General features: G+C 44.4%; 1 protein-coding gene, 1 long non-coding RNA gene and 1 pseudogene across 2 annotated transcripts; all 3 read left to right on the top strand.

Moving 5' to 3' along the window:
• The first annotated feature begins 4335 nt into the window (after positions 1–4335).
• LOC115534781 (E3 ubiquitin-protein ligase TRIM39-like) lies at positions 4336–6959 on the top strand. Its single transcript, XM_030346000.1, has 2 exons — positions 4336–4455; positions 4541–6959. The coding sequence occupies exon 2, from the start codon at positions 4543–4545 to the stop codon at positions 6169–6171; it is 1629 nt and encodes a 542-aa protein (XP_030201860.1). The 5' UTR covers positions 4336–4455; positions 4541–4542; the 3' UTR covers positions 6172–6959.
• Positions 6960–14706: 7747 nt separating this feature from the next.
• On the top strand, positions 14707–14872 carry LOC115534936 (uncharacterized; annotated as a pseudogene).
• A 6167-nt stretch (positions 14873–21039) lies between these two features.
• On the top strand, positions 21040–21445 carry LOC115534412 (uncharacterized). Its single transcript, XR_003974316.1, has 3 exons — positions 21040–21096; positions 21171–21293; positions 21409–21445. It is a non-coding gene; the product is annotated as an uncharacterized LOC115534412 (long non-coding RNA).
• The last annotated feature ends 564 nt before the right edge of the window (positions 21446–22009 follow it).

Genomic DNA, 22009 nt, shown 5'->3' on the forward strand with positions numbered 1-22009 from the left:
TTGAAAAGTGCCGCGATGAATTCAACCAAACGGTTCAAGAGAAACTAAATTCCACAGAGAAACAAGCTGAAGACCTCATCAAAGAGCTGGAGCAGGAAATAGAAGATCTGACCAATAGATGCTCAGAGGTGAAGCAGCTCTCACACACTAAAGACCACCTCCACTTCCTCCAGACCTTCAGATCCCTGAAGGATCCTCCACCCACCAGGGACTGGACCACGGTGGAGGTCCGTCCTCCGTCATACGTAGGGACCTTGAGGAGATCCCTGGATCAGCTGGAGGAGACACTGAACATGGAGATGAAGAAGCTGAGTGATGCTGTACTGAAGAGGGTCCAGAAGTATGAAGTAGATGTGACTCTGGATCCCGATACAGCTCATCCCCATCTCATCCTGTCTGAGGATGGGAAACAAGTACATTGTGGAGGTGTGGGGAAGGTACTCCCAGACAACCCTAAGAGATTTATAAAGTATATATATGTTCTCACGAGGCAGAGCTTCTCCTCAGGGAGATTTTACTTTGAGGTACAGGTTAAAGACAAGACTTATTGGTGGTTAGGAGTGGCCAGAGAGTCCATCGACAGAAAAGGTGAGACCACGTGGACCCCTGAGACGGGTTACTGGTTTCTTCGATACAACAAGGATGGGTTGGTATTTAGAGATAACCCTTCTGTCGGTCTCCCTCTGAGAGCTGAGCTCCAGAAGGTGGGGGTGTTTGTTGATTATGATGAGGGTGTGGTCTCCTTCTATGATGTGGAAGCCAGGGTTCATATCTACTCTGCTACTGGCTGCACCTTCAGTGAGCCTCTCTATCCATTCCTCTGCCCAGGTCTCCATGATTATGGAGGTAACAACTCTGCTCCCCTGATCATCTCACCTGTCAATCAAACAGACTAGGACCTTTGTTTGATAATAAAACAAAGAAACAACCAAAACAACTAATGTTATTTACTGAATTAGAATCTCTACTATGTGAGGTCTGAGAGAACTGCTTTAATGTCGTAGCCTACTGCTGACATTTAACGAGGAGATGATCTTTAAGAATATTATCACAGTTGTTGCATCAACTCATTATAAATGGTTAGATTACAATATATCTCATTCATGTTTTCTCCTGATTTTTTCATACGTTTAATGCTATAACATAGTTACAGTTGCAATCATGTAGAATATTTTTAGATGATTAATTTGTATAATAATGACCTTATAACCCCTTATTTAAAATGTCTATTGGTCTATCTTCTGAACACTTGATTCATTTTATTAAAAGGAAAGGGCAAAAAATGTAATGTGTGGGTCTACATTATCATTTCTATTGATCATTTCACTGGAATAGGTAAAATCTAGTCCAATAGTGTTTTGTAGAAATAATTTCTCAGTGCGATACAAATATTAAATTAGTGTTTTGACAATATCCTTATTTTGATCAATTTGAGATTGGTGGAATGTTTAAAATCACTGAACATTTTTAAACGTCTTTCATTTTTTAACCAGTCATTTACTTAATCTCCACCATAGAACAATCCTTCATGTGTTACACACTTAAACAAAGCTCACAGTGGCTACATGTAAAGATTCTCCCAATGTGTGTGAGTACCGTGACTTTGTCTTGTCAGCTCTCCTCTCCTCTCCATCCTCCTCTCTCCATCCTCTTCCCTCTCCATCCTCTTCTCTCTCCGTCCTCTTCTCTCTCCATCCTCTTCTCTCTCTTCTCTCTCCATCCTCTTCTCTCTCCATCCTCTTCTCTCTCTTCTCTCTCCTCTCTCTTCTCTCTCCATCCTCTTCTCTCTCTTCTCTCTCCTCTCTCTTCTCTCTCCTCTCTCTTCTCCTCCTCTCTCTCTCCTCTCCATCCTCTTCTCTCTCCTCTCTCTCCTCTCTCTCTCCTCCTCCTCTCTCTTATCTCTGCTCTAGTCTTTAGCTCAGATTGTGTTCATTATTGTCGTACATTACATTACTTTTGGTCTCTATACAAGTCTTCAAGCGTGTCGTTAGCAGCCTTTCAGAAATAAAGGCACTCATAGGATCAAAGATACGTGCACAACTGTTAACGATCTGTAATATTTGGTACTATTCTTTAGTCATTCTGTTTATGATGTACTTTTAAGTGACTGTTTTTCAGTTATATTTGTTGTTAAAGCATAATGGTAATAAACAACTCAGTCCAACCCACTGAATGTTGTGGTGTGTTCAGCCGGTGATTCATTCTGTTCCTTCAGTCTCAATCCTCCAAGCTGAGCAGATGTTCCTCCAGAGCTCTCTGTTGGTTATCCTAGCAGCACACCTGGAAGGTCCTTCAGCCCCCTGGGTCCCAGCAGGTCTCTATGGGGTCCTGCCCCCTGACGTGGGCCCAGTCTTCAGTCCCTCCCTCCGCCTCTTCCTCACCTCACTGGTGGCGTGGTGGACCAGCTCAGACCTCTGGAGACATTGCCTCCCCACACGTCAACAAAAACTGAATATTTTGAATTATGATTAATAAACTACGTACATGATCGAATGGTTACGCTGATGACAGCTTATGGAACATATATATAGTTTGAAGTGAGGTATGTGTGTGTGTGTGTGTGTGTGTGTGTGTGTGTGTGTGTGTGTGTGTGTGTGTGTGTGTGTGTGTGTGTGTGTGTGTGTGTGTGTGTGTGTGTGTGTGTGTGTGTGTGTGTGTGTGTGTGTGTGTGTGGTGAGACTTCAACTACCAGCTGAAAGGTACTGTGTTTGATCCCCAATGTCTGCAGCCTGTATTATCCGATAGAGCAAGATGCCCCCTAACCCTCCCTGATCCATTACCACATATATCCTTAAACACTGCCCCTCCCTGATCCATTATACATCCTTAAACACTGTCTAACCCCTCCCTGCTCCATTACCACATATATCCTTAAACGCTGTCTAACCCCTCCCTGATCCATTACCACATATATCCTTAAACACTGTCTAACCCCTCCCTGATCCATTTCCACATATATCCTTAAACACTGTCTAACCCCTCCCTGATCCATTACCACATATATCCTTAAACACTGTCTAACCCCTCCCTGCTCCATTACCACAGATATCCTTAAACACTGTCCAACCCCTCCCTGCTCCTTGTAATTTGAATACAAATGTCCAACACAGGGAGGGTGTTTACTCATGAGGGCGGGCGGTCGGTCTTCAGCCGCAACAAATCATAAAAAAAAATCCACTTTTAAAACTCTCGAAAATCTTCAGAGGGACACCTGGGACATGTGGAAGCAGAATAAGACGGAATTTGAATTTGTATTTATTTGTCTCTTCATATTATGACTTCATTATCATTAATATCATGCATTTCGATTTCTCCATACAGTTACTCAGGACTTCAATATAACTAATGAAGAGGTACTGTCGTGTTTCAAACACTATTTAGTTCTAAACTGTTTAAGCAGATAACTGGAAGCGCACACGGCAGACTTATGACTCAATGTCGTATACTTTATTATAATCCAGGTGACAACCAGCGCGTAGCGATCCAGGCCGAGCACCAAGGGCTCCCCCTGGTAGCCATTCTGCATAATATACTTCTACAAACCACCGATAGAAGCCCGCTCCACCTAATACACACCAATCACATTGTGAACCTGCAAACTGGTAAAAACTACTGGTTAACATTCTGTGTTGGGAACAGCACAGGAATATTTGTATCGGGGGGCGGGGGGTTATTTCATCAATGAATTTGTGAATAAAGTTCTCCACTTGCGGAGCGCGAAAGAACCAGTCCCCACGTTTCGCTGGTCGTCGCAATCCACAAAATACTGTTATAAACAATACAGTCTATCAACTGATGGATTGTGAATTTTCTAGGTAAACCTCTTTTTAATTCATCTGAATTAACTTTCGCATGGAGGCACCAAAACAAGTGCTTGTTGTCTCTGACTGAAGGTGAACTCGTCGGTCTAGTTCGTCTGCCCTACCCTGAGTCACGTGTCTCGGCGGTTAATAGCACAACCATAATAGCACATGTCATCTAGGCACACATTGAGAGGGTCGTTTTATAAAGACTGTGGTGAAAATATCAGCCACAGTTTAATTAAAGTCAAATGTAATTGTATAGTTCTTAATCACGGTTAGGCACAAATCACTTAGAAATAATCAACATTTCTTGTTTTCCCGGGCTCTTTGTTTCCGGTGTTTTAATGGTTGAACATATTATAATGCTGCAAAGAAGAGAACACACAGCGAATACGAGGTAGCCTAGACAGTTCATGAATGTGCCCACGTTCAGGTTGAGACGTCAGGGAACTGTGTCTGTGGGGGCGGGGCCAGGGGTTAGGGGAGGAGCCAGGGGTTAGGGGCGGAGAGGAGTTGATGTCTTGTTCGGGAAACGAAACTTAACATTCATAGAAACCAAAAGCAACCGACGTGGAAGCAGTTCTCTCTTTCAGGAGAAAAGTAAAACGCATTTTTGGAACAAATTGTCAGACAGACAGAAAAACACAACAAGGTGAGTAAAGCAGCACAAGATAAGGAATTGATGGAATTAGAAATATAAAACTGCTCAATACATAAACCTTATCGTCTGTGTCTAGGAATGGCCTCTGCTAACACTTCCTGGTCTGAGGAGGACTTTTCATGTTCCATCTGTCTGGATGTGTTCAGCAGCCCGGTTACCACACCGTGTGGACACAACTTCTGTAGAACCTGTATTACAAAGTTCTGGGATGAACAAGTCAAGTACAAATGTCCTGTTTGCAACAAGATTTTCGACACAAAACCTGACCCACAGGTCAATACCCTCTTATCACAGCTGGCTGCTCAGTTTAGAACAACCGTACAAGTTAAAGAGCAGCCTTGTGTTGAACCAGCAGAAGTTCCCTGTGATTTCTGTACTGGGACCCAGCAGAAGGCTGTGAAGTCCTGCCTAGAGTGTTTTATGTCTTTCTGCCAAACCCACCTGGAGCCACATCAGAGAGTCACTCGCCTGCAGAAACATCGGCTGGTCGAGCCTATGGACCGTCTGGAAGACAGGATGTGTAAGAAACACGACCGACTTCTGGAGCTCTTCTGCCAGACTGAACAGGTGTGTGTGTGTCAGTTTTGCACAGAGTCAGACCACAAGTCCCATCCTGTTGTACCTCTGAAGGAGGAATATGAAGTGAAGACGGCCCAGCTGGGGAAGATAGAGGCTGAAGTTCCGCAGATGATCCAGGAGAGAAAAGAAAAGATTAAGGAGATAAAAGGCAAAGTAGAAATTAGCAACAAAGATGCAGACAGAGAGATAGCCATTGGTGGGCAGGTCTTCACTGCTCTGATAGGCTGTGTTGAAAAGTGCCGCGATGAGTTCAACCAAACGGTTCAAGAGGAACTGAAATCCACAGAGAAACAAGCTGAAGACCTCATCAAAGAGCTGGAGCAGGAAATAGAAGATCTGACCAATAGATGCTCAGAGGTGAAGCAGCTCTCACACACTAAAGACCACCTCCACTTCCTCCAGACCTTCAGATCCCTGAAGGATCCTCCACCCACCAGGGACTGGACCACGGTGGAGGTCCGTCCTCCGTCATACGTAGGGACCTTGAGGAGATCCCTGGATCAGCTGGAGGAGACACTGAACATGGAGATGAAGAAGCTGTTTGATGATGCTGTACTGAAGAGGGTCCAGCAGTATGAAGTAGATGTGACTCTGGATCCTGATACAGCTCATCCCTATCTCATCCTGTCTGAGGATGGGAAACAAGTACATGATGGAGGTGTGGGGAAGGTAATCCCAGACAACCCTAAGAGATTTACACAGTATATATATGTTCTCACGAGGCAGAGCTTCTCCTCAGGGAGATTTTACTTTGAGGTACAGGTTAAAGACAAGACTTATTGGTGGTTAGGAGTGGTCAGAGAGTCCATCGACAGAAAAGGAGGGACCACGTGTACCCCTGAGACGGGTTACTGGACTCTTCACTACTACAAGGATGGGTTGGTATTTATAGATAACCCTTCTGTCCGTCTCCCTCTGAGAGCTGGGCTCCAGAAGGTGGGGGTGTTTGTTGATTATGATGAGGGTGTGGTCTCCTTCTATGATGTGGAAGCCAGGGTTCATATCTACTCTGCTACTGGCTGCACCTTCAGTGAGCCTCTCTATCCATTCCTCGACCCAGGTCACCGTGATTATGGAGGTAACAACTCTGCCCCCCTGATCATCTCACCTGTCAATCAAACAGACTAGGGCCTTTGTTTGATAATAAAACAAAGAAACAAACAAAACAACTAATGTTGTTTACTGAATTAGAATCTCTACTATGTGAGGTCTGAGAGAACTGCTTTAATATCGTACTGCTGACATTTAAGGAGGAGATGTTCTTTAAGAACATAATCACAGTTGTTGCATCAACTCATTATAAATGGTTAGATTACAATATATCTTATTCATGTTTCCTCCTGATTTTTTATACGTTTAATGCAATTACATAGTTACAGTCGAAGTCATGTAGAATATTTTGACATGATTCATTTGTATAATAATGATCCTATAACCCCTTACCTAAAATGTATATTTGTTTAACTTCAGAACACTTTTCTGATTTCTTTTATTCAAAAGAAAAGGCAAAGAAATGTAATGTGTGGGCCTACATTATCTTTTTGATTGATCATTTCACTGGAATAGGTACAATCCAGTCCAACAGTGTTTTGTACAAGTACTTTCTCAGTGGGAGACAAAAAATAAATTAGTTTGTTGACAAAATCTACATTTTGATCATTTTGAGATTGCTGGAATGTTTAAAATCACTGCAAATTTGTAAACTTCTTTCATTTGTTAACCAGTAATTGACTTAATCTCCACCGTACAACAACCCTTCATACATTACACACTTAATACATTACACACTTAAACAAAGCTCACTGTGGCTACATGTAAAGATTCTCACAATGTGTGTGAGTACCGTGACTTGGTCTTGTCAGCTCTCCTCTCCTCTCCATCCTCTTCTGTCCCCATTCTCTTCTCCTCCTCTCTCTTCTCTCTCCTCTCTCTTCTCTCTCCATCCTCTTCTCTCTCCATCCTCTTCTCTCTCCTCTCTCTTCTCTCTCCTCTTTCTTCTCCTCCTCTCTCTTCTCCCCTCTCTCTTCTCCTCCTCTCTCTCTTCTCCTCTCTCTCCTCTCTCTTCTCCTCCTCTCTCTCTTCTCCTCTCTCTCCTCTCTCTTCTCCTCCTCCTCTCTCTTATCTCTGCTCTAGTCTGTAACTCAGATTGTGTTCATTATTGTCGTACATTATATTACTTATGGTCTCAATAAGTCTTCAAGTGTGTCGTTAGTCGCCTTTCAGAAATAAAGGCACTCATAGGATCAAAGATACGTGAACAACTGTTAAGGATCTGTAATATTTGGTACTATTCTTTAGTCATTCTGTTTATGATGTACTTGTAAGTGACTTTTTTTCAGTTATATTTGTTGTTAAAGCATAATGGTAATAAACAACTCAGTCCAACCCACTGAATGTTGTGGTGTGTTCAGCCGGTGATTCATTCTGTTCCTTCAGTCTCAATCCTCCAAGCTGAGCAGATGTTCCTCCAGAGCTCTCTGTTGGTTATCCTAGCAGCACACCTGGAAGGTCCTCCAGCCCCCTGGGTCCCAGCAGGTCTCTATGGGGTCCTGCCCCCTGACGTGGGCCCAGTCTTCAGTCCCTCCCGCCGCCTCTTCCTCACCTCACTGGAGGCGTGGTGGACCAGCTCAGACCTCTGGAGACATTGCCTCCCCACACGTCAACAAAAACTGAATATTTAGAATTATGATTAATAAAGTACGTATATGATCGAATGGTTACGCTGATGACAGCTCATGGAACAAATATATATAGTTTGAAGTGTGTGTGTGTGTGTGTGTGTGTGTGTGTGTGTGTGTGTGTGTGTGTGTGTGTGTGTGTGTGTGTGTGTGTGTGTGTGTGTGTGTGTGTGTGGCTGTGTGTGTGTGGCTGTGTGTGTAGTGGTGAGGGTGTTCAACTCCAGGCTGAAAGGTACTGTGTTTGATCCCCAATGTCTACAGCCTATCCTCTATTATCCGATAGAGCAAGATGCCCCCTGACCCTTCCTGATCCATTACCACATATATCCTTAAACACTGTCTAACCCCTCCCTGCTCCATTACCACATATATCCTTAAACACTGTCTAACCCCTCCCTGATCCATTACCACATATATCCTTAAACACTGTCTAACCCCTCCCTGCTCCATTACCACATATATCCTTAAACACTGTCTAACCCCTCCCTGATCCATTACCACATATATCCTTAAACACTGTCTAACCCCTCCCTGATCCATTACCACATATATCCTTAAACACTGTCTAACCCCTCCCTGATCCATTACCACATATATCCTTAAACACTGTCTAACCCCTCCCTGATCCATTACCACTTATATCCTTAAAGACTGTCTAACCCCTCCCTGATCCATTACCACATATATCCTTAAACACTGTCTAACCCCTCCCTGATCCATTACCACATATATCCTTAAACACTGTCCAACCCCTCCCTGATCCATTACCACATATATCCTTAAACACTGTCTAACCCCTCCCTGATCCATTACCACATATATCCTTAAACACTGTCCAACCCCTCCCTGATCCATTACCACATATATCCTTAAACACTGTCTAACCCCTCCCTGCTCGATTACCACATATATCCTTAAACACTGTCTAACCCCTCCCTGATCCATTACCACATATATCCTTAAACACTGTCTAACCCCTCCCTGCTCCTTGTAATTTGGATGCAAATGTCCAACACAGGGAGGGTGTTTACTCATGAGGGCGGGCGGTCGGTCTACAGCTGCAACAAATCATAAAGAAATGCCACATTTAAAACTCTCGAAAATAGTCAGAGAGACACCTGGGGACATGTTGAAGCAGAATCTTGTAGAATTTGAATTTGTATTTATTTGTCTCTTCATATAATGACTTCATTATCATTAATATCATGCATTTCGATTTCTCCATACAGTAACTCAGGACTTCAATATAACTAATGAAGAGGTACTGTCGTGTTTCAAACACTATATAGTTCTAAACTGTTTAAGCAAATAGCTGGAAGCGCACACGGCAGATTTATGACTCAATGTCGTATACTTTATTATAATCCAGATAACAACCAGCGCGTAGCGACCCAGGCCGAGCACCAAGGGCTCCCCCTGGTGGCCATTTTGCATAATATACTTCTACAAACCACCGATAGAAGCCCTCCACCTAATGCACACCAATCACATTGTGAACCTGCAAACTGGTAAAAACTACTGGTTAACATTCTGTGTTGGGAACAGCACAGGAATATTTGTATCAGAGGGGGCGGGGGGTTATTTCATCAATGAATTTGTGAAGAAAGTTCTCCACTTGCAGAGCGCGAAAGAAGCCGTCCCCGCGTGTTGCTGCTCCTCGCAATCCCCACCACAATACTGTTATAAACAATACAGTCTATCAACTTATGAATTGTGAAATTTCTAGGTAAACCTTTTTTAAATTCAGCCGAATTAAGTGCTTGTTGTTGTCTCTGACTGAAGGTGAACTCGTCGGTCTGGTTCGTCTGCCCTACCCCGGGTCACATGACTCGGCGGTTAATAGCACAACCATAATGGCGCATGTTATCTTGGCACACATTTAGAGGGTTGTTTTATAAAGAATGCGGTGAAAATATCAGCCACAGTTTATTCAAAGTCAAATGTAATTGTATAGTTCTTAATCACAGTTAGGCACAAATCACTTGGAAATAATCAACAGTTCGTGAATGTGCCCACGTTCAGGTTGAGACGTCAGGGAACTGGGTCCGTGGGGGCGGAGCCAGGGGTTAGGGGCGGAGAGGAGAGGATGTATTCTTCGGGAAACGAAACTAAACATTCATAGAAACCAAAAGCAACCGACGTGGAAGCAGGTCTCTATTTTAGGAGAAAAGTAAAACGCATTTTTGGAACAAATTGTAAGACAGACAGAAAACACAACAAGGTGAGCAAAGCAGCACAAGATAAGGAATTGATGGAATTAGAAACATAAAACTGCTCAATACATAAACCTTATCGTCTGTGTCTAGGAATGGCCTCTGCTAACACTTCCTGGTCTGAGGAGGACTTTTCATGTTCCATCTGTCTTGATGTGTTCAGCAGCCCGGTTACCACACCATGTGGACACAACTTCTGCAGAACCTGTATTACAAAGTTCTGGGATGAACAAGTCAAGTACAAATGTCCTGTTTGCAACAAGATTTTCGACACAAAACCTGATCCACAGGTCAATACCCTCTTATCACAGCTGGCTGCTCAGTTTAGAACAACCCTACGAGTTAAAGAGCAGCCTTGTGTTGAACCAGCAAAAGTTCCCTGTGACTTCTGTACTGGGACCCAGCAGAAGGCTGTGAAGTCCTGCCTAGTGTGTTTCACCTCTTACTGCCAGACCCACCTGGAGCCACATCAGAGAGTCGCTCGCCTGAAGAAACATCGGCTGGTCGAGCCTATGGACCGTCTGGAAGACAGGATGTGTAAGAAACACGACAGACTTTTGGAGTTCTTCTGCCCGACTGAACAGGTGTGTGTGTGTCAGTTCTGCACAGAGATAGACCACAAGTCCCATCCTGTTGTACCTCTGAAGGAGGAATATGAAGTGAAGACGGCCCAGCTGGGGAAGATGGAGGCTGAAGTTCCGCAGATGATCCAGGAGAGAAAAGAAAAGATTAAGGAGATAAAAGGCAAAGTAGAACTGAGCAACAAAGTTGCAGACAGAGAGATAGCCATTGGTGGGCAGGTCTTCACTGCTCTGATAGGCTGTGTTGAAAAGTGCCGGGATGAATTCAACCAAACGGTTCAAGAGGAACTGAAATCCACAGAGAAACAAGCTGAAGACCTCATCAAAGAGCTGGAGCAGGAAATAGAAGATCTGACCAATAGATGCTCAGAGGTGAAGCAGCTCTCACACACTAAAGACCACCTCCACTTCCTCCAGACCTTCAGATCCCTGAAGGATCCTCCACCCACCAGGGACTGGACCACGGTGGAGGTCCGTCCTCCGTCATCCTTGAAGAGATCCCTGGATCAGCTGGAGGAGACACTGAACATGGAGATGAAGAAGCTGCGTGATGATGCTGAACTGAAGAGGGTCCAGCAGTATGAAGTAGATGTGACTCTGGATCCTGATACAGCTCATCCCAAGCTCATCCTGTCTGAGGATGGGAAACAAGTACATTGTGGAGGTGTGAGGAAGGTGCTCCCAGACAACCCTAAGAGATTTACACAGTCTATATGTGTTCTCACGAGGCAGAGCTTCTCCTCAGGGAGATTTTACTTTGAGGTCCAGGTTAAAGACAAGACTTATTGGTTGTTAGGAGTGGTCAGAGAGTCCATCGACAGAAAAGGTTTGACCACGTGGACCCCTGAGACGGGTTACTGGACTCTTCACTACTACAAGACTGGGTTGGTATTTAAAGATAACCCTGATGTCCGTCTCCCTCTGAGAGCTGAGCTCCAGAAGGTGGGGGTTTTTGTTGATTATGATGAGGGTGTGGTCTCCTTCTATGATGTGGAAGCCAGGGTTCATATCTACTCTGCTACTGGCTGCACCTTCAGTGAGCCTCTCTATCCAGTCCTCGACCCAGGTCCCCGTGACCTTGCCCCCATGATCATCTCACCTGTCAATCAAACAGACTAGGACCTTTGTTTGATAATGAAACAAAGAAACAACCAAAACAACTAATGTTGTTTACTGAATTAGAATCTCTACTATGTGAGATCTGAGAGAACTGCTTTAATGTCGTACTGCTGACATTTAACAAGGAGATATTCTTTGAGAATATAATCGCAGTTTTTGCATTAACTCATTATAAATGGTTAGATTACAATATATCTCATTCATGTTTTCTCCTGATTTTTTTATACGTTTAATGCTATAACATAGTTACAGTTGCAATCATGTAGAATATTTTTAGATGATTCATTTGTATAATAATGGCCTCATAACCCCTTACTTAAAATGTCTTGGTCTATCTTCTGAACACTTGATTTATTTTATTAAAAATAAAAGGCAAAAAATGTAATGTGTTGGTCCACAACATTATCATTTCAATTGATCATTTCACTGGAATAGGTACAATCTCGTCCAACAGTGTTTTGTATAAATAATTTCTCAGTGCGATACAAATATGAAATTAGTTTTTGGACAATATCCTTATTTTGATCAATTTGAGATTGATGTTCTGTTTATAATCACTGACATTTAACGAGGAGATGTTCTTTAAGAACATGATCACAGTTGTTGAATTCAATCCATTATGAATGGTTAAATTACACATTATATTTTGTCTGTTTTGTTTCCAGATCTTTTTACACATTTAATGCTATAAAGTTGTTAACAGTTGCAGTTATATAGAACATAAGAGGAATAACATGTTAAGAGGACTAATTTGTACAAAATAATGGTTAATAGTTTTTTAACATTGCCATCCGTTTTAATTTCTGAATAGTGAATGACAAAAAAAGTAAACACAATGTCCTTACACGTGTATTGAATTTTTTTTAATGTGTAGGCCTGCCTACATTATCTAAAATCGATATATTCCAGTCTAATAGTGTCCAGTAGAATCACTGTCTCAGGGTAATACAAAAAATAAATGTGTTTGTTGCCTCAAACCTTTATTTTGATCATTTCGAGATTGATGGAACGTTTTATTTCAGTAAAGAATTTTAAAAGTTGGTAGTTGATGAACCAGTAAAACTGAAATCTCCACCATACAACCCTTCATGTAAACACTTAAAGAAGGTCACAGTGACTACATGTAAAGATTGTCCCCATGTGTGTGAGTACCGTGACTTTGTCTTGTCACCTCTCCTCTCCTTTCTTCTCGTCTCCATCCTCTCCTCTCTTCTTCCTCTCTCTTCTCCTCCTCCTCTCTTACCTCTGCTCTCCTCTCCTCTCTTCCTCCTCTCTCTTCTCCTCCTCCTCTCTTACCTCTGCTCTCCTCTCTAGCTCATCTAGGATTGTGTTCATTATTGTCTTTCATTACGCATTAAGTGTGTTCTCATGTCAAAAGTCACCCCATTTAGATGAATCTAAAATAGATGTTGTACAACTGAACTCCCACTGGGTGAGTTCGGCTGTAGTGAATCACTATGGTGACGGTGACGCTCCCGCTCGTGCGGAGTCCTCCTCCCATAACCACGCCCACTGACTGCCTGGACGACGCGAGGAGAGGGAGAGAGACCCCGAAGCTGTAGGCACGAGAGCCGTGGACCGCGATACCTCTGAGCAGCCAGCAGCATGGGAATGAACAACCCCATCACGCGTTTGAATATGTGTGTCAACTTCTCCCTGATGGTCTGAATAAGTAGCAAAGTGTGTCGTTAGTCGCCTTTTAAATAAAGTCGCAAAGAGAGGCAATGATAGCCTACGTGAACAACTGTTAATGATCGGTAATGCTTGGTCAAAATAGTGTTGCTGTGAATATGTGAATGGCATCTTCACTATGTTAAACCATATTTTAAAAGATGCACATGTTCCCGTCTGGCTGTTAGCCCTGTAATAGTCTACAGCTGTGGCTCATATAGGTTAATTGAGCCACACCCATTCTGGTGCTCCTTAAGAGGGCCAGAGTTCTAGACTGGAGGGAGGCTTGAGTTGTGCAAGAAGAAGAATCGACTGTTGTGCTATTGTTTGTTTTAAGTAAGAATATGTTTTTCACCAACAACATTGTGCATGAAGTTGATTGAAATTGATACCGGTGAGACACGTTATCGAAAGAAGATGTGAGTAAATTAATTTCTATGCTTTATTTAGACAATATCATATTGAAGCTCATGTAAATACCTTATTGGACTACATATTTGTAGTGCTAACACCAGTCCTCAATAGCTTCTTCTCCACGGAGTGGTGAACAGGTTTATCTGGGTTAATCTGTCGTCGTGGTTTTACCACTCCGCCCGCCATTACCAATGTAATCTGAACTTTTATCTGTATGGAGATTCTTTCATGAACCACATCCAGAGTGCAACCCGGTTTACCTTGTCTCTGAATAAACCACGTTTTTATCCGTTAACACTCCGATTCATGACCTACCCCGAAACAACGATACCATCAAAATTATGTTTCAACAGTGTAGAACCTTATTGATTTCAGATGTTTGTGTTCAGTTCATGCATTTTATTTGCTATTGGTTGATTGTTTGCATGGTTGAGGAAATCTGGAATTGAAACATAGCACACGGCATGCTCTGAATTTAGCCTTGGTTCTTTGATGCGCTAATAGTAAATAAACTGCTGAGTGAAGTTCTGCCGACCTATTAGTGACCACTAGAGAGCGATAGAGTGGCGGTTTCCTCACATTTTTAGTGATCTAGCAATGATGCAAAGAAAGAGTTAATTTCTCATGTATCTAACTTTTACCAAACTAACACCATGTATGATGGCATCAAATCATGGTGATCGTGTTCATTGGGGATTCACTGTATTATACATAATAGTTCACAATAAACGCGGTTGGCTTCCTCAGACAGACTGATTGGCTTAGAGCTGCTGACGTCATCAGTGCCGTTCATGCATTGCCTTGAATCACGGACCCTTATACTCGTTAATTTTTGCGTTGAACGTAGTTTGATAACACGCTATATGTTGTTGACATATAGTGGTACTTCTGTAGGCTTCTTATATTTAAAGGAAGTTTTCCCCGTAAAACCGCTGATGAGAGAGATATTTCTGGGAAGGGGTACTGTAGGTCGAACTTATTGTAGGTATCGCTTCTCGGCCTTTTGGCTAAGATCAAGTGTAGTATCTGTTCTTATCACCAAGCCGTCAACATGATTGTAGTGCTTGTTTAATTGTTCATCGTTTCTGACCGAAGTATTGCTTTGGTTTAGTCTTCGACGTTGCCTTTTTAATTGAAACTGATTAAACGTTGTCGTAAAAGGATACGAGGGGATATAATTGATTTGATTTTATGCCGTATTTAGACCATATGATGTTCAAGCTAACATTACATCAGTGCGTCATTCGACCAAAGATTTGTAGCGCTAATAGTCTGGAACCACTTCTAGATGAATCAATTCCACAATGTCACACACACACACACACACACACACACACACACACACACACACACACACACACACACACACACACACACACACACGTTAATTTGAATGAAGACTTTCTTCATTCTGAAGTATGAATCTAAATCAGTCAAATCAGACAAATCCCTTTAAAATGAGGGATGTCATTAAATATCAAACACAGAGCTGAAATAGACTCTTACTGTTACCAAAGCGACCAGAGCACCCTCTGGCAGAGGGCGCCGAACCTGCGTTGAGTTTTACTTATTAGCTCACCTGCCGAGTTTTTTTTATTGGTAAATCGGTTGCATCTGGTGCGTTTCACTTAAGAGGGAACCGGGCAGTACGTTGGAGTTCTTCACTGTTTGGCCTAGTAGCGTCTTCCAAACGCGGTATGTTGTTGTGTTCCCAGAAACCAGAACGTGTGTGTAATGTTCTGTTGAGCTCTGTTGTGACGTATTTGTGATTTCTTCCTGTTTCACAGGTTAAAGACTTTTTGAAGTAAAGAGGAGCATCTCATCTGGACCTGATGTGAGTAGAAATGTGTAGCAAAGCGCAGCTGCGTGAAGGAAATCAGGGATTCTGGTTGTTAAACTCATTTGAAATTTAAATAATGATTATTCTACCTGAAACATTTTAGAGACTATACATTCAAATTTGTCAAAGTAAAAAGTAAATCACTCTTGGCTAATGACAGTCAAATAATTAGCTACTTATATTAAAAAGCTGGATTAGTTAATTATCTTAAACATTGTTTAAAAGTTGGATGATTCCTAAAGCCCTGAATTTGTATTGTCATTCATTCATCTGATTTAATGGAGATGGTAGATGTTGAACTGTGTTCGAAATTTGGGGACAATAATGAGTAAACTGTTCATTCCTTGAAAGGTCTATCATGGATATTTTACTGCAGTTCTGTGAGTATCCCAACTTAACCATGAAGATGAACTGCGAACTGTAAGTCAATAGTTTCTCATTACTCTTGGGCACATTGCTGTATTTTGGCTTCCTGGTGAGTTAACCCATTAGCTGAAGGTTGATCTGAGTAGTAGGGATGTTTTATTGGTACATGGGCTACTTAGGCATTTGGTTTTTGTTGGTTTTAATGGTTTGTTAAAACGGTTGCAGGTTCTAAGTTATTGTTGTAAGCTGGAGTAATGGGTTGGGTTCTGATGTCTTCAGTCTTCTTCCCAGCTACTCTCCTGAGCCCTGCATCATCTTCACATGAGTGTTTCTTTACTGATGAGGGTGTGGTCTGAGTGAGCAGAGGTAAATACTGGGATACAGAGCTGTCTGAAGTCTACAGGTCTGTAGATACGCCCCCTCAGGGGAAACCGAGTGTTTGAGAAACCGCCATGACGTCGGTTACATGGACTAGAATGTTCTTCAAGATGGAGACAGGGATTCAGAAGGAGAAACACCAGGGGGAGATGAGGGGGCTCCTCATCTCAACGACTATAACACAACTTCAGTCTGACACAGAACCATGGAACACATTCAACAGTCCCCTCCAGGCATCTTGACTCCTCAGGAACAGTTTCATTTCCAAGAAGGTCTTATTTGGGGGCCATTCCAAGATGGATCCTGCTCCTCAAGAACCACCCCCCTCCACTGGGTGGTCTTGAACAGATGACCTCCTTCCTGTCCTCAGGCTGACTGAAGCTGCACCGTTTGCATCTGTGAAGGCCCCTCATTCAGGAAACCACTGGACTACAAACACATGACTTCAGAGACGTTGAATCAACGTGGGACACATTTTGGAGACGCCAAGCATAATCCATCACTAATGTGGGACGCCACTGAAGTATGTTTCACATAATTTATGTCTCTGGAGACAATGATTGTTCTGTTCTGGGTGTCCTCGCAGGAGTGCCGGGGTTGGATGATGGAATGTTATTTGGCAGGAGGTTTTTACCCTGCATGAGTGTTGGGCCTTTTATGGCTCAGTGGTGTGTGTGTGTGTGTGGGTTTGACATGAGATGGATGACTTTTTAGCATCGCTAGGGTTCTATGTGTGTGCCCCCCCCTAACTCACACCTGGCAGGGGGTTCTACGTGTGTTTGGTTCCATCTGGCAGGGGGTTCTACGTGTGTTTGGTTCCATCTGGCAGGGGGTTCGACGCGTGTGTCCTGGGTCCTACGTGTGTGTGTCCTGCTTGCTTTGACAGTGATAATGTTCATACGGGGGTCTGTGTGGTTGGCTTGGGGTATTGGAAAGGTCAACTAAATCATACCTGTTGGACGGCCACATGTTTACCTGAGGCCTCCAGTAGGCATGAGGAGCCCGGAGCGACGCTCCCGAGCGAAGTCCAACGCACTGGGCAGGAAGGAGAGTATCCAAATCAAGTGTCAAAGGATGCAAGCGGCGTGTTCAGATCATGTACTTCAAACTAGGACTACACCAATGAGGATCAATGGAGGATGGACACCTAAAGGCATTCCACAAGGAGAGTCTGTAGTTGGAAAGGGACCTCAATGGATATTCAAGATGTCCTACCTGGCTGGATTGATGGAGAGCCCTGTGGAGCTTGTCTTGCTCTCAGTTGCACGTCTTCTCAGGCTGAACAGTATTTGTTTCATACAGGACTTGCTGAACGATTGGTTCCCTTAATTCAGAACCAATCTGGGAACTCCAACTAGTGCGCTCTTCAAACTGAAGTTGTGGTCTTCAGTTGAGGAGGTAAGGAAACCTTCACTGGGGCTTCAAGGTATATAGAGGAGAACGTTTCAAAGTGTTCCATGGTACTCTGATGACGACTGTTGTGTTCCACTGGCTGAGAGGAAGAACCCTCACATCTTCCTCTTGGCCTTCCTCCTCTGAGAATCCTGGCGCCATCTTGAAGGATAGTCCAGCTCATGTAACTGATGTCACGACAGATTCTCAAACACTTGGTTTCTCCTGAGGTGCGTGTCTATAGAACTGAAGACTTCAGACAGCAATGTATCCCAGCATGCATCTCTGCTCACTCAGACCACACCCGCATAAGTAGGATGCCACACTCTAGCGTTGGTGATGTAGAGTTTTATAAGTAACGAGGGAGCAGACAAAGGTGATCAGAACACCACCACCTCTGTTTTGTATTGAATGATTCCATTGTTTTTAGGCAACAATTTGAGGTTTAAAGTAATTGTGGGACGTACATGGTAGTTCGGTTCTTCGTACGGTTTTGAGTGGCATAACTTGTACACACTGGGTGCATAATAATGTAAAGGTACACTGAATAGTAGTTATGACCAACAGCATCAAACAGATCGCATCAAGGTAAGTCTGTTGGCTGTGTTTTAATGAAGACCATCGCTGGACTTCAGGATCTTCCTCCGTTCAGCTCAAGGTGAGGCGCTGGTTCTGTTTTTTCTTTGGTTGGTTCCGGCTGGAATGTTCGGATTCCAGTCGGACGGTTTGTGCTTCCCGCCGTGGAAGGTTCTGAGTGTGGTCACTTGATTTAGTCTCAATGGTTAGCAATCGTTGTAGTCTTGACAACCCTAAGAATCCACCCGGCAGTTAGTTGGATGCGAGTCCCCTGAGGGAATCTGGCGGAACGTTCTGGTTTGTGTTTGCGTATCATAGAGCCGTTGCCAACGGAAACTATTTTCGGTTTCCATTGGGAATTGTTCCCCCTCATCTTAAACAACTTAAGTTTGATATTAAATACATACTGACACGTACATCTTACAATATGTTGATAATATCCGATGGTTGCGCCGTACTTTTAACCACGTTGACGGGACTCTCGCTGCGTACAAAAGAGCGTTCTACTTGCGGGCCCATTTCTGACCATCAATGAAGGTTGAAGATCATTTCAAGGTGGAAGACAATTTGGCATTTCTTCAAGGGAACCCAGCACCTGAATATGGCTGAGTATATTTGATTTCATATCGATAGAGCTTAGGGTTCTTTGGTACTTCAGCTTTTTTACGTTCTAAATATCTGGTGGCATTAATTGCCACAGAAGTTAAACCCTACCAAATGGAATGACGTTAAACAACGACTTTGGTGCTGAGTTACCAACTGGATAATATCAAAGCTAAAATAATGGCCATCTTTCCCACATGTTACAGTAGAAGAAACTCTAGAACTGTACAAGGTTAAAAAGGTAACATGTAGTTTGTCCCAAGGTGTCTGCCTCCTCACCCAGAGCAAGACCTCCACCTCCTCACCCAGAGCCAGACCTCCACCTCCTCACCCAGAGCCAGACCTCCACCTCCTCAACCAGAGCCAGACCTCCACCTCCTGTCAGAAGTCCTCCAGAACAGGTCAGTGCTCCGGTGTGTGAGTAGAGTCTTCTCAGCTCAGTTTCAATGCATGCGCTGAACCACTTCTTTAAACTTGTGGACTGCTCTGCCTTCATTCTCAATACGGGATGCTCATGTCTGGTCTCCAGTCTTTTCTAGCCATGAGTTATACAATAATAGTTAAATAATTGTGTAATTCGGTTTCGGATGAGTCAAATAAGTTTATTGTTGGGCAAATGCTAATATAAACCTGCTCCTGTAGCTGAAAGGCGAGGCTGAGAGTCTGGGGACCGGAGGCTTGTGGTGCCAGGATGGACCGGAGACTGAGGCTGGAGACCAGGGGCCTGCAGCACCGGACCAGAGGGTAACCATCACCAAGCTCATCTGAAACACTAAAGTCCTCTGTTGTTTAGGTCTGGTTTTGATCCTCTTATGACTTTAAATCTGTGCCAAGCTGTGATTTGAGTTCATTCATACCAGGGTTATGTGGGAGTCATATGAGCCATTATTGTTACTAGTGCTGCTACGACCGTAGTGAATTAATTGCTGAACGCGTCAATCTGTTTAGACGTTGTCTAATTCAAGTGTTTAAATATGTTTAAATTTGTATTCCATTTTACAAGTGAACCTCAGATGCAGGAGGTGGGGTGTGTTGCGTCCCCAGGTGATTTACTGCTGAGACCAACTGTGTTTGTAACCAGACCAGGAATCCATGGCTGAAGGAGCTGATGGAGGAGCCGTGCTGAAGGCCCTGCCTGGTGGAGGAGCTGATGGAGGCCCTGTCTGGTGGAGGAGCTGATGGAAGCCCTGTCTGGTGGAGGAGCTGATGGAGGCCCTGCCGGGGGGAGGAGCTGATGGAGACCCTGCTGGGGGGAGGAGCTGGTGGAGGCCCTGCCTGGTGGAGGCGCTGATGGAGGCCCTGCCTGGTGGAGGAGCTGATGGAGGCCCTGCCTGGGGGAGGAGCTGATGGAGGCCCTGCCTGGGGGAGGAGCTGATGGAGGCCCTGTCTGGTGGAGGAGCTGATGGAGGCCCTGCCGGGGGGAGGAGCTGATGGAGACCCTGCCGGGGGGAGGAGCTGGTGGAGGCCCTGCCTGGTGGAGGCGCTGATGGAGGCCCTGCCTGGGGGAGGAGCTGGTGGAGGCCCTGCCTGGGGGAGGAGCTGGTGGAGGCCCTGCCTGGGGGAGGCGCTGATGGAGGCCCTGCCGGGGGGAGGAGCTGATGGAGGCCCTGCCGGGGGGAGGAGCTGGTGGAGGCCCTGCCGTGGGGAGGAGCTAATGGAGGCCCTGCCTGGGGGAGGAGCTGATGGAGGCCCTGCCTGGGGGAGGAGCTGATGGAGGCCCTGCCTGGGGGAGGAGCTGATGGAGGCCCTGCCTGGGGGAGGAGCTGATGGAGGCCCTGCCTGGTGGAGGATGTCTGTCGTGGGGTAGATGGAGCCTGACTCGGAAGTGATCATCACACTCACTGCCACTTCTCGTAGAATACTGCTACCACAAACTACCGGCGTTTGGTATATTAACAGACTACTACATCTGTTTTACCACATGTTGAAGCAAGTCTTCCACTGTTTGTTCCAGACCAGGACTCTGTCTGAGCAGAGCTGATGGTGGAGCTGAGACGCTGGAGGACGACTAGGAATCAACCAACAAGGATTCCTCGTGAGTTTATATTTACTTAACATGGTTGACTCAAAGGACAAAATACGGTTGTCAAAATGCGGTTACTTTGACATGCGTTAACAAACTACCGCTGTGTTTTCTTACTAGAACGTGTTTCTGGAGCGGAGGCGAGCTGGCAGGGGAGCCGTGAATCTGGAGGATGACCATCACTCTACCAACAAGGATTGTAAGTTTTATATTAACCTAACAAAGTGGAAATAAAGGGCTTGAAAATAAGACAAACTACATGTCTTGTACCAGGCGTTGGGGCCAGACTTGCGGTGTTTGTTCCAGACCAGGCCTCTGAGGAGAGCTGATGGAGGAGCCAAGACTCTGGAGGACGACATCACTCTACCAACAAGGATCCTCATAAGTTTGCATAAAGTAAACGGAGTGGACTTGTTGTAACGAGGATTAGTTTGTCCAGTACAAGTTAAGGCATAATACTGTGGTTGGTTACCAGACAAACTACAGCTGCTACTTTGTTACTTGTAACCAGACCAGGAATCTGGAGGACTGACGGAGAAGCTGTACATCTGGAAGGCAAATCCTGAGGACAACCAGGATTCTACCATCAAGGATTCCTCGTAAGTTTGTATTATCTGTACATAGTGGACTGGGTTGGGGGTCCAACTCTCAGACCAATGGTGCCGGGTTCAAGTCCTCTTGATACAGTGATGCGTCCTTGAGCAAGGAGCCCTAAAGCCTGCCTGCTCCTTAATGACGTCTCTTTGGTTCAGATAATGTTGCATCTTTTAAATATTGAACCTAATCCATGTCCTTGTTTGGTCCGGGCAGACACACCTGAGCTGAACCCCACCTGATCCTGACAGCCTGCTGGTCCCGTCTCCTCAGTTCATCTGAGCCTCGTCCTCCAGAAGACCTGCTGAGCCCAGCGGTCTGAGGCTGATGGATCAATGACCTCCAGTGGGAGTGATCTTCTTGACCCCACATGTACCCGTGTGCTTCCACACGCCTTTCCCTCACGTCCATCACTAACCTCACTACTTCACTACTCACTACTCCTTCCCCTTCTTCTTCCTTCTCCGTGGTTCGAACCTTTACTCTGAAGGAGTGTCTTCTTGAACCTTTACACTGAA

The sequence above is a fragment of the Gadus morhua genome, chromosome 21, assembly GCF_902167405.1.
Source record: "Gadus morhua chromosome 21, gadMor3.0, whole genome shotgun sequence".
In the NCBI taxonomy this organism is placed as follows: domain Eukaryota; kingdom Metazoa; phylum Chordata; class Actinopteri; order Gadiformes; family Gadidae; genus Gadus; species Gadus morhua.

Excerpts from the sequence above, each read along its gene's own strand:
- LOC115534781 (XM_030346000.1), top strand. The coding sequence starts at position 4,543 with ATGGCCTCTGCTAACACTTCCTGGTCTGAGGAGGACTTTTCATGTTCC.